Source organism: Anguilla anguilla, chromosome 11 (genome assembly GCF_013347855.1).
Source record: "Anguilla anguilla isolate fAngAng1 chromosome 11, fAngAng1.pri, whole genome shotgun sequence".
Classification (NCBI taxonomy): Eukaryota; Metazoa; Chordata; class Actinopteri; order Anguilliformes; family Anguillidae; genus Anguilla; species Anguilla anguilla.
In genome coordinates, this window is record NC_049211.1 from 23817102 (window position 1) to 23829919 (window position 12818).

The 12818-nt window shown below is 48.7% G+C and overlaps 1 protein-coding gene across 1 annotated transcript in view; it reads right to left on the minus strand.

Moving 5' to 3' along the window:
* plxna2 (plexin A2) overlaps nucleotides 1-12818 on the minus strand; it is a 205569-nt gene that overhangs the window by 164288 nt on the left and 28463 nt on the right. The window contains exons 2-3 of the mRNA XM_035383418.1: nucleotides 10279-11653; nucleotides 3208-3390 (exon numbers count right to left, since the gene is read on the minus strand). Of these exons, the coding sequence (XP_035239309.1) occupies nucleotides 3208-3390; nucleotides 10279-11505 (1410 nt within the window). The 5' untranslated portion in view covers nucleotides 11506-11653. The remainder of the gene's footprint in view (nucleotides 1-3207; nucleotides 3391-10278; nucleotides 11654-12818) is intronic.

Genomic DNA, 12818 nt, shown 5'->3' on the forward strand with positions numbered 1-12818 from the left:
TCGGTTCGGCCCTGACGCCGCGGCCGTGCGCTGCCATTGTCATTCAGGATGGGGTTCTGCCACAGGAAACGCGTCCAGCCGTGGAGAGCGTGCTGAGCCACGGGCTCCGAGCCACAGGCGACGGTGCAGGCATACGCAGAGCCTCAATCACAGCTAACACTCACGGGTCACCATCCACCCACAGCCTTAAACCAGCGCATATGTGTATGTGTACACCTGCAAAGGTATGTGTGTGTATGCGTACACCTGCAAAGGTATGTGTGTGTATGCGTACACCTGCAAAGGTACGGGTGTGTGGGTGTACATCTGTGAGTGCACTGTGTCTGAAGTTGTGTGTTTCTGTGGTGTGTGTGTTAGTGTTTGCATGTGCCTTCCTGTGTGTGTGTATGTGCATGCACGTGTGTGTGTTCATGTGCGTGTGTGTGTTTGCGTGTGTGTTTATGTGCATGTGTGTGTGTGTGTGTGTGTTTATGTGCATGTGTGTGTGTGTGTGCATGTGTGTGTGTGTTTGCATGTGTGTGTGTGTGTGTGTGTTTATGTGCATGTGTGTGTGTGCATGTGTGTGTGTGTGTGTGTGTTTGCGTGAGTGTTTATGTGCATGTGTGTGTGTGTGTGTGTGTGTGTGTTTATGTGCATGTGTGTGTGTGTGTGTTTATGTGCATGTGTGTGTGGGGGGATGGGGGCATGGAAGGGTTAAAGTGCTCTGGCTGATTTAATTTAGCAATGCAGAAATAAAAGCTTTAAATAATTAAAGTCGTTCTAATAAGAGGATTACACAGCGTGGACCTCTATTATTTCCCAGCTTGATTAGCACATATATTCAGAAATAAATAAATGACTGTGTCCCCGGTCCATCTGTGTGTATCTCTGTGTTAAATCTAATTGCGCTGGCAAAGCAAGTATCACTGTGGGAAAGGCCTGCTTCCTACACCAGCCCTAAGCCGCTCTCTCCCTCTCCCCCTCTCTCTCACTCTTTCCCCTCTTTACCTCTCTCCCTCCCTCCATCCCATCATAAGCAGTCCTCCCTGGAGAACTCCTGCTGCTCCTCTGTCCTGCTTCCACATTCAGGAGCAGCAGCAGCTGTTGGGGGGGTGGGGGGTGATGGTCAGGGGCGTTGGAGATGCTACTCTGCGATGTAAGAGGGACACACTGGTTCTGTCTCTCTCTCTTTCTCTCAATTCCATTTTCAATTTTCAAGGTGCTTTATTGGCATGAAATGCAGTGTTGCCAAAGCAAACATTACAAAGACGATAATGAAAAAATCAACTCTACAACCTGTTAAATAATATAAATCCATTAACCTACGCGTGTCACATTATACGCGTATACACCATACACAAAGACATGCACGCACTGTCACATGCATGCCATGTATCTCTCTCTCTCTCTCTCCCTCTCTGTTTCTCACTCTCTCCCTCTCGCTCATTCTCTCTCTCATTCTCTCTCTCTCTCTCTCTCTCTCTCTCTCTCTCTCTCTCTCTCTCTCTCTCTCTCTCTCTCTCTCTCTCTCTCTCTCTCTCTCTCTCTCTCTCTCTCTCTCTCTCTCTCTCTCTCTCTCTCTCTCTCTCTCTCTCTCTCTCTCCCCCTCCCTCTCTCTCCCCCTCCCTCCCTCCCTCCCTCCCTCTCTCTCTCTCTCTCTCTCTCTCTCTCTCCCTCCCTCTCTCTCTATCTCTCTCTCTGTGTACCAGGTGTTCAGAGACAGTCCCCCGGAGGAGGAAAAGCTCCAGGGACTAAGTAGCTGCAGTGGGTGTGGGTGGCAAACAGGCCCCGCCCCCTGCAGGCCGCCATGGCTCAGAAGCAGCAGCCCGTCCCACATTTCTCGCGAGAACCGACGGCACGATCATAAACAACGAAACGCATTCACTACACCGCACGCATCGTGATCTGACGCCGACGCCTCCGTGCCCACCGCGGGGCTGAGGTTGGAGTACGGTGCGTGACGTCGGCGCGGGTGTCCGGGTTCGACTCCGCGCCCTGCCTCCAGATGAAAGGCGCCCGTTAAAGTTAACGGGTCGCTGACGGTCGCGAGGCTCCGCTGCACAGGAGCGGCCGGTAATGGCCGCCGTGAACGAACCCCGCGCACCCGCGATGGAACGCATCAAATATTCAGGGAGGGAGGAAAAAAAGATTTTCTATTCTCGCCCCGTCCGTATTTTTCAAATAATCGGCATTGGGTCGGCCCGGCCGGGAGGCGCCGAGACCAGTCGGCGGCACGCGGTAATAACGCCTCGCCGTTCCCGCCGAAATGTCAGCGCTTTACCTCCTTTCACATTACATTACATTTTACATTTTGCTACATTTTACATTATATTACATTTCACATTACATTACATTACATTTCACATTACATTACATTTCATGTGTTTCTATTCTTTACCCTTTTTGGTTCTGTGAGCAGAGCCCCACCTGAGCGGAATGCGTCTCAAACCTGAGGGAGGAGGGGCTGCGTCCCCCACTTCATTGAGCGCCCCTGAACACAGCTGGAGCCCGGCCCGCGCGCATGCATGGGTAAAGGCGCTTTAATCCCTTAATAGGGCCGGCTGCTTTGAGTAGCGCCTTTCCCTGACTCCAGCGGTGGGGCTGAGGAGAAGTTAAATCCGAAAGGCGCTAATCTCTGGGTAAACCGGGGCAGTAGACCGCATGCTGGCAAGATACAGCCCAGCTCAACCACCCCCCGCGGGGGGGGGGTCCCGGAGATGGGGCCGTTTTAAAGGGCCGGCGCTCTCGCGGTGTGGAGACCCGCTCGTCCGCCCCTGTGCCCCCGCCATCGCCTCACCACCGGCCCGTCATGAGACTGGATTAGTTCTACGGCTGTGCCCCGGTGCGCTGGCAGAGCACATGCCCACGCCCTCACCGCTGCTCACGCCCAACATCCTGCTTCCCTCAATTATTCACCAGACCTGAAAAAAATTACACCTTCACTCCGCACCTTCCAAATTAGTTATGTATTGACTGCAACTGCTGGAAACTCCCGATCTGAGAGGCATTAATCTTTGAAGTACCCCATTTTCGCAGCTCACAAACCAAAGCAAGCTTTTTGCTACACGCTTACGTGATTCGGTTATCACTTAATCATGACCAAACCACTTATCCGTTTCACTTGTGCAGTAAGTGCATGCACAGGGGCCCATCTGCTTGTCCTTCCTGAAGGCTCGGGTGCATTGTGGGTAGCCTATGTCAGACAAAGCGACTCTGACCTGAACTTACCTTCTTGAGATGGCCGCTCTTGGTGCCCACGAAAGCCACGCAGTACCCGTTGTAGACGTAGGAGGTCACAGAGGTCATTCGGTCGCGGGTCTCGGTGTACAGCGTGTGGCCCGCCACCAGCTGGGAGCCGCCCAGCGGCTGGTTGATGTCCAGACCGCAGAAGGAGTCGTCTATGGGCACGGGCTACGAGGGAGGGAGAAGAGGGGCAACGTCACTAGCCGCACGGCCATGGTTTCCGTACTTCCCGTTCTGTTTCCGCAGAAGGAACTAGTGAATTTGATGATCAAGTAGTGGATTAATGACTCACTCTCATCGGTTTTTATTTTTTCAATGACATTTTTCATTTTAGATTTATTTTTTATTTTATCTAGCTAAATGGCTAGCTACCACAAATAAAAATTCTGGCCTAAAATCCAAAAAGAAAATCCACTGCCTCCTTGTACGTAAACACAGGTGGTGTTCCAGGAAGTAATAATCAGGCCCCTAAATGGCTCAAGCAGTTCGAGCCAGCCAAATTATAGGAAGTCATGAAGTCATGTTCTTGTGATTTTCTCAACTAGCAGACACCATCTGTAAAATGTTTCCTGTGGAAAAAAGTGTAAGTGTAATCTGTAACAGTCAACAATGTAGATGGAAAGTTGCAGTCTGGGTGTGGCCAAAAAAGAACCAATGTTAAAACATTGCTACAATGCAGCCATTCACCACAACCTAACGTTGTAAAAATTAGCAATAAGGACTTGTGCCAACCTGAGTGACAGTTTTTGTTGCACCTTCCTCTCCCCGTGCCTCATTAACAGTGCTAATATCGCTGTGAAGAGACAGAACAAAACAGGGAGCAGGAGCACAAAGCAGCCCTCCAACCATCTGACTCCGCTTTGGCCCCCAGAGGCTCAGTCACATGACCTCGTGTCAACGAGGGAGACGGCCCGGCAAGACGCGAGCAACGTCCAACGTTCTTTAAATTCCCTAAAAGGAACGCGACAGCCAGGGGTGATGCGTGCCTCGTGATTTTATAACTGCGGGGGGCACAGTTGCTTTGTTACAGACTAGAAATCTTTGGACAAAATTCAGCAGGGTAGATAGAGAGTTTGGTCGTCTGGATTCAGGTTATCTCTTGTCAAGTTGCTCGACTGTGGCCTCAAAGTGTCATGTACTGTACCGTCAGAGACGGCGAGAATGTGATGCTCAGTTCAGCAGCCCTCTGCGAGCGCTATGAGCACAGAGCCGCAGAAACGTCTGCCAAGCGGGAGGATTACCGTTAACTTCCCGCCATGTACACAGAGCTCCGAGCAACATACTTCCACTTTTTCACGAGGAAAAAAAAAAAGCAATAAAGTGAAGGGGCATAAATGTTTCAGTTTGAATAAGCTTCTCCATGGTATTTCCGCTTGTTTTCATTTCCCAAAATAACATGGGTATCTTAGCAGAGATCAGCTCAGAATTCGCCTCTATGTAGCTGTAACTAAATGCAGTATATTCAGCTGTGCAGATGGCCACAAAAACACTAATGACGGTGTGTTTTTACAAAGCATGTGCAGGATCTCATGGGGGGACTGGGCACTGTGTAAGCACTGAAGTGCTGATGCTGGGGTAGTTTTACTGATTGTGTGTGTGTGTGTGTGTGTGTGTGTGTGTGTGTGTTTATTTAATGACGCAATTAAAAAATAGAAAATAGAAAGAACCATATTGAGTAAAATAAAGTAAAAACAACAACATACTGGAAATAACATGATTATTATATACACTAGGACTGCATTATTATTTCAAAGACTATCCACTATACATTCTACTATATGATAGCAGAGTGTGATGTCGGCACACTTCTGGTATCTATAGTACAATTACAGAAATACATAAATACACAACAGAGTACGCCATATGAAACAGCCCGCTATAGTCACATACATCGTACTACATGGTCTTTAAACCAGTTTTACACAGATTACATATTTATCTAAATAAATACAATGCTTTCACACATCTCCTCACTACTGTATCCCCTTTTTTCTGATGCATTTCCTCCCCAGTAATTTCAAAACCAATATAAATTTAGAATGTCCGCAATACATAATACATGATGCACAAGAACTAATGAGCTCATTGTATTTACTGAATATGACACGTTCAAACTGAGGTCATGAGGACAAAGGCCTTGAACTACCTCTAGCATTTTTCCCAAAATAGCTTGGCTGTGTTAGGCAATTAATGAAACAATGCTTCAAGCAACTCTGAGCAACCACAAGTGGTCTGGACATTTAAGGAACACATACAGACCCAGTGACTGCTCTTTAGATAAAGGAGAAAAGCTAACGGGCCAGCTCGAATGATTCGCTATTGACTGCATTTAGATTTATTACTGAACAGATTACAAGGCACTGCAATGCAGCATGAATTGCAAAGGCCCTGTGGCAAACCACCCAAATCCTATTCAGTCTGGTATGTCCTATTTAACAACGTCTGAGTTACTGTCCACTGGCATAACAACCAAGTTGTGGCTACGATTGCAAGCCTACAGAGAACGAGGAAACACTGAAATTTAATCATAGCGCTATTACGAGGCCAGATGTTGGCAAATCTGCTTTAGCTTTTCCTTATCATTAATTCTCATGCTAATGGCTACAGCCATCTTGCACGATGCTACTCCGAAAAAAAAGAGAATTCATTAAAAATTGCTGGTGCAAAATTCGACCTGCATGTAAAGAAGGTGATTAAAGAAAAAACTATCAGGTTTTATTACTTGTTCAAGCCAAAGACGACGTGAACTGCACAAAAAATACCTGATTTCACGAGAGGAAAGGAAAGCGTGAAAGGAAAGAAAGAAGAATACCCCGTTCATTGGAAATAGCAAATACACGAGTGTGCTGTGTTATTTGGAAAAGTGAACTGTCTGCTCCTAAGGTTCAGGCCTGCAGGTCTGGCACAAAACACAGGCCAGAAACAGTCAACAAGTTGAGTCTGATTTACTGCCACAGAGAGAGAGAGGTACCTGCTAGGCTGCAGTAATATCCACTGCAGCCATCTTCCCTGCAATAAACCTCTTTTATTAGCCCGTCAAACTGAAAATCAACTTCATTTTTTAAAGATATGTATGTGTGCTTCCAGGCTCTTATTTGCAAGTCGTTGCGTTCGCCGCTGAAACGTCTCCATTACCTGCCTTAATATCAGGGTTAATCACACTTTACTCTACCATGCGTGTTTACAGTTTAAATCTTTAAGTGTGCCTATAGTCCTCTGATAAAAAAAAACAAACCCTAAGAAAGTGCTTTGTTCAGACATAGAAAACTGGGTAGGCTCTTTGCCTCCAACCAAATTCAGGGTGTCCTGAGGCTTCATTTTCAAACGGTAGCCCTCGTAAAAGAGCGCTTACAGTTGATGTTAAATTTCAGTTTGATCTTATAGCATACGCTAAATGATAACAGCAAGGTCAAACATACGGATTTTTCTCTTTTTTTTCCCCGAGAATGACCCCCCCCCCCCCCACTGAGAGTCTGATTAGCTATTCTCACTGCGTTTCGGACCTTCCTGCTGGAGAGCAGGCTTTGCGAGCACCATTACACGGCACAAACACGGACGAGAGTTCAGCTCCATCCTGCGGGACACCGGAGGCGATCTATAGAGGACCTTTCACGGTTCGGCGCACGCCGGCGTTGTTCTATGACGGGCGGGACTGCTGACAGAGACGACCGCGACCCGCATACCTGAAGAGGCTGAGCGCTGTGGGGGGGGGGGGGGGGACGGAGGAGGCGGGAGGGCGGGGTTACTCAGCATGTGACCCGTGACTCACTCCTCTGGGCTCACGGAGCGAGCAAAGGGTCTGAACCGGATGGGTTCTTTCTGGATGCTTTTTTCAGATCAAAGGCATTGAGATCCACTGTCCCATGCCATGCTTTAGGGGTTGGAAGAGTTTCAGGGGGAGCAGGAATGGGGCAGATGACCCAGCAGTCAACATGATCAGAAATAATCCAAATTTCTGAAATCGTGTTGCTTTTTTTAAAAGAAGGGGGAAAAAAAGTTGACACTGCCTTTCAGCAACACTTGTCTCTGCGGTGTTTAAATGGCACATTTTTTGCACTGGTTTAAAGAGTTTTTTGTTTTGTGCTTAAAGGGATAGTTCATTTTATGGAATGTTTGATATTATTTCAGATTAAGTGTATATTTTGGCCCTGACAGTGTTTGTGTGCGATTTTAGATATCTACAGAAGGTTTTGACAACCTGCCTGAATTATCCCTTTGAGGCAAAAAAGATTTTGAGAAGGATTTATTTTTTTACACAAAATCATTTCAGGCTCCAAAAGTCTCAAATTGCAAAAAGCCTGCTATGCAGTGGAAACCATGAGAATGAGCTGCACCAGGCAGTTGCCGGTGACTTATGAAAAGTGTTATGACCTTATTCACTAATCTTAAATAATCCTATATGGATAATCCATCAAATCCTAATGATTAGGGACAAATCTTTAGTGATACTCGATAACCATGCGAAAATGCAACAGGGTGTGGGCCATACACGTTTCCCTTAAAGCCCGGTACAGGAAGGACATTTTGTGAAGCGCCATCTCATTGTGGGAAGTTCAGGATTACTGGTGCTGCTAGTCACTCTGGAAGCGGACCCTTAAGTGGGAGACGGGGTGGTTTCTCTGGTGAAAATGGAGGGGCTTCTGTTCATTCCCAGCGCGGCGCACGCCTCCAGATCATTACCCCCCCAGTGAGAGGCCCGGCGTTAATGAACCCAAATGGAGCCAGCTCTCGATAACGTCTCTCTCCGTCTGACAATCACCCCTGACATCCCGCTAATGGCGAATTTACTGATGTTAATAAAGGGGGTCAGTGGAGCACCCTGGAGGGATTAGCACCAAGGCAGGCCTGCGCTTCTGATCTTGGGAGGGCATATCATTAAAAACAAAATCCCACCCTTCCCCCCTCCCCATCGCACACAAACTCCCACTTCCACACACGAGCGCTAAGGTCCATCCGCACACGAGCGCGCGTACGCTCCAGAGCAATCGCCAACGCACACACTTGACTGGCAATTAGTGTTCATAATTCCCCTTTAATTCATATTAGCAATTAGAGAACAAAGGCAGAAAGGGCCGCTGCCTCGCGAGACGGAGCTGAAGCGCAGAAACACGGCTGCGCCTGGCGAGATGGTGGAGATACGCGGCCTTGCGGGGGGGAGAGCGGGAACGCGAGAGCGAGCACAGCGCTGAGCCCGGCACATGCGCAGGAGCACGGCTGCTAACGCGCGCTCCACGTGGGGAACCCTGTTTATCTGGATTGCGCTGGAGGAAGATATTATCGCCTTGATGGCTGCCAAGAAAAACGCACCCCTGCTTAATTTGCAAACATCTTTTCGCTCGGTTAGACTTAATGTGAATGTTTTCCTCATTGCAACCACTGGTCAATTATGCATAATCACGCATAGTGTGAGGTTTGATATCAGATCTGATTATTGTACTGTGCTATTTTAAAAACACACATGCACACATGCACACACACACACACACACACATACACACAAATGTGCACTCTCTCTCAGAAACACACACACACACACACAAACAGTACTAGTGCTTATTATGATGAATTAGTTCACCAAAGTTCTTCTCAGCGTTAAGTGTTTATTTCCTTTCCATTTACACTGAACTGTGAAAAACTTAGGCTAGATGCTAATAGATGAGAGTAAATGACTGGAAGTCAGTTAAAACTACAAACAAGATCCTAATCATGACCTCAGTGCTCAAAAAAGGAAGCAAGTAGTTTATTTAAGGCTGTTTCAAGCATGAGTATGTTGCTTTGGTTGTTTGAAGACACCGAGTCATGTTTTATACATGAATTTCAATATGTATCATAGTGGGCTGGTGCCTGGATTTAAGTGTATATTGTATTCTTCAAGAGCGCTGAATGGTCTCTCTGTTTCTGTACTGTTGGTTGATATCCACCCTGTGAGGAGAGTTGGCTGGCTGTACTATTTAAAGTGTTGAACGAAGGCCAGATGTTCATGGTGTGAAATTGTTTTGTCCCAGTTCATTCAACGAGCATTTATGTCAGTCTGTGTACAGACTTCCTCCTACTCAGTTACAACCATACAGCACTGCAGTGTCTAAAGGCTTTCATTTCTGCAAAGTGCAGAGAAAAATGGACTTCTCTGACACATGATTGTAAGACTTCTCTGATTTCCATAATTTATCAATGTCATTTTAAGAAAACAATGATGAGGGTGATGATTTTCAGGACTAAACTGTATTGTGCTATCAACTATCAAATACTTGCAATGTGGCCAGTTTGAAACGTCTAATTGTGGGGCAAAAAGACATACATTTTTATTTTTTGCATTATCAATGTAATATTATTGCACAAGTATGACTAGTAACACTAGCCACTGATTAGTAGTCTGTGCAGAATATATAAGCTAATCATTTAGAAATGTATTTCCTATACTGCTTAGCACACTGACATATAGCTCTAGCTCTACGTAAATTACTAGAGCATTAGAAAGAAGACATATTTTGCAGAAAAGTAATAATGTACCACTTTCCATAAATTTACAGGATGAAAATACTTCATCAAGAATTTTCAATGGCTGTGCCCTGAACCTTACTATGCTCTTTAGCTATCCTCCTTTGTTACAGCAGTGCTTTTTTGAGTCCATGTAAACCTGGATTGTGGAGTAGTAGAGTAGGCTTACTGTAAATTTGGTGGCTTAATACACAGACTCACAGTGAGCTGTGGCAACGATTCAATCAACAATTGACATTTTACTAATATAAATTCAAATGTTCTTTTTTGTTTTCGCTTAAGATGCCGTAGTGCACAGCACTAAAAACGGGAACCAAGAAAACTTTCTACAGAAACCTCAATGAGCTGTGGCCTTATAGCCCGCCCAAAGGGAACGAAGTTAGTAAGTAAACTTTGAAGAGCTGTGAACTCATGAATGGTAAAGCCCAACGCTTATAAATTTTTTAGTAAAACCTCAGGACATGCTGATTGAATCCAGGCCTTTGCCTGGCCCTCAGCAGTTGAGCGCTGGGCCTGTTGGTGTTGAGGCGGTGCAGACGGGCTAGGCTGGACTCTTACCGCCTTGGTGCACTGCACGTCCTTCCCCAGCAGCCAGTTGAGCTCCAGGTTGCCCTCTCCCTGGTAGCAGGACTGCAGGCGCTCCTTGATGCGGGCGTTGATGTCGCGGATGGTGAAGACGCAGAGGGCGGAGTCGTCGGGGGGCCGGTGGTACTGCTTCTGGCCTTTGGAGAAGACGGCGAAGAGCACGTCGTCCTGGGCGCTGATGTTGAGCGCGGCGGCCAGCACGCGGCCGGGCTTGGACAGGTAGGCGGCCTGCAGCAGGCGGTACTCCACGCCGTTGCGCACGCAGCCCACCGGGAGCGACACGTACGAGTGGAACTTGTGGTCGTCCTTGCAGAGGCGCACGATCCGCGAGGTGTAGAACAGGTCGCTGGGGGAGCCGCCCGACGACATGCTGTTCTCGGGCGTCTCGGGCTGCACCGTCAGGAAGTAGACGAAGCCCCCGCTGGCGAAGCCGTAGACGTAGTAGATGTCGAAGTGGGAGACCAGCGCCAGCGTGTCCGAGGGGATCTTTATGAGCGAGGAGACGAAGTCCGTGTGCATCTCGTAGTCCAGCATGGCCGAGGACTCGGGGTCCCGGGGCAGCTTGCGGCTGGAGATGGTGGGGAAGTAGTCCTGCTTGCCGTCCACCGCCGTGCCGATGAAGAGCGTGCCGTCCTGGCCCTGCGAGGGCACGATCACCCCGTACATGGTGCCCGTCTGGTTGACGCTGGACAGGTAGTGCTCCTTCTTGTGCGACGGCTCCACCAGGATGAAGAGGTCGTCCAGCCGCAGCAGCTTGCACACGCCCTGGTAGAGGCTCCCGCAGGCCAGCAGCCGGTTCTGGGAGTAGTCGATGAGCAGCAGCTTGTTGACGTTGTTGGTGGACACCAGGGGCTCGAAGCAGGGCTGCACGATCAGCGGAGGGTAGCAGGCCTTGTTGTCGTCCTCGGGGCCCGTGTCGTGGGACACCAGCAGTGTCAGGTTCCCCGAGAGCTTGTAGACCCGGTTGACGGCGCCGATGTACAGCGCCCCCGTGGTCCGGTGGACGGTCAGGTGGTTGAAGGCCCACTCCCGACGCTCGGGGTGGAAGCTGGTGAAGGTTTGGCCGCTGCCCGCCCGGGTGGAGAGGAGGGCCAGGGCAAAGATCCACCAGCGCAGGCTCCACCCCGCGCTGCCTCCAGAGCCGGAGGAAACAGTCCCCCGGGGCTCCGGCCGGGCCTCCACGCCTCGCGGGGCCCACATGGCGATTACAGACAGAGCGAGAGTTCCCAGAATGCTCAGGATCGGGAGGGAGGAGGGGGGGGCGGGTGGGGGATGTAATTTCTTCGCCGCTCTCTCAAAGGCTGTTTTTCTTCGTGGTGCGTGCCTTTGCCAAGGTCTTCACATGTTTCTGAAAGGGAAAGAGAGACAAAGAACACAAGACCCGAGTCAGTCATCGCTGACTCACAGACATCAGCAGAGGAAAGCAAAGGAAAAAAAAAAACATTTCATTCTGTGAAGTAATTCCCGCTATTCTGACAGGGAGTCCGCCAGACTCAGGAGAAAAGAGATGGATGCTCATGAGGACAATCGCAGGAAACGTTAAGCGCGTGCGCGTCAAAAGATTCCAAAGGAGCTGCTGGACGGAGCAGAACAATGCAGGGGCGTGAGGTGCGGAAATTAGCCGGACCTGACTCACGCGCCTTCCCAGCTCAGCGATGGCACGCCGCTAATTCCTGAAACCTGCCCAGACGTTTCCTATACATTAGCACAAATTTATCCTGGAAAGCACTGCAATGAGTCACGGTACTTACTGTCTAACGCGGTCTGTTACATCACAAAAGCAGACAGGTGTCCAAACACAGTGTGGAGTGAAAAGACGCTTTAGAAGCCGACAGCTGTTGATTGATGCAGCCGTTTATCTCGACTTTAAATCGATGGATAATGTTGTAAAAACGAATGAAGAAAACAAGCAAAAATTATGCTAAAAAACAGTTAAACAGGCAGAAATGCTGATGTGAATCAGACAGCCAACAGACAAGAGGCGCTTCAGGAGAGACGCAGTGACATTTAGGCAGAAAGAGATTTATGAGAGAGGCGTTTAGTTGCCAGGCATAGCAAATATGAAGGGGGAAAAATCCCAGGCTTGGGTTCCCTCGGCCCCCGCGTTTAAGAAACCTCGGTGATGGTGTCTATCGCTGATTTGATTCTCTCTGCCCCCTCTCCACCTGCCACCCGCCACCTTCCCCTCTCTCCCTCATCGTCTCTCTCCCCGGCTATCTGCAAAAGCATACATCAAGGAAAGTGCTCCATTTATGAAACTCCACCTCGCTGGGGCTGCATGAATCTCACTCCCCAGGCCATAAATCAAGAGGAGGGCTCTGTGGAGTTTATCCCCCAGAGTTAATTACCCCCCCCCCCCCCCGAACTCACTGGTGGGGAGGCCTGCGTCTTATTACTAGAACAAAGTGAGGACAAATTGGGACCCGAGTTCCCCATACCAGACCTTTTACTCCTGCTCTTTCAGTGACTGTTTAACTGGCACTGAATCTATTAATTATGCTTTCTAGTTTTCC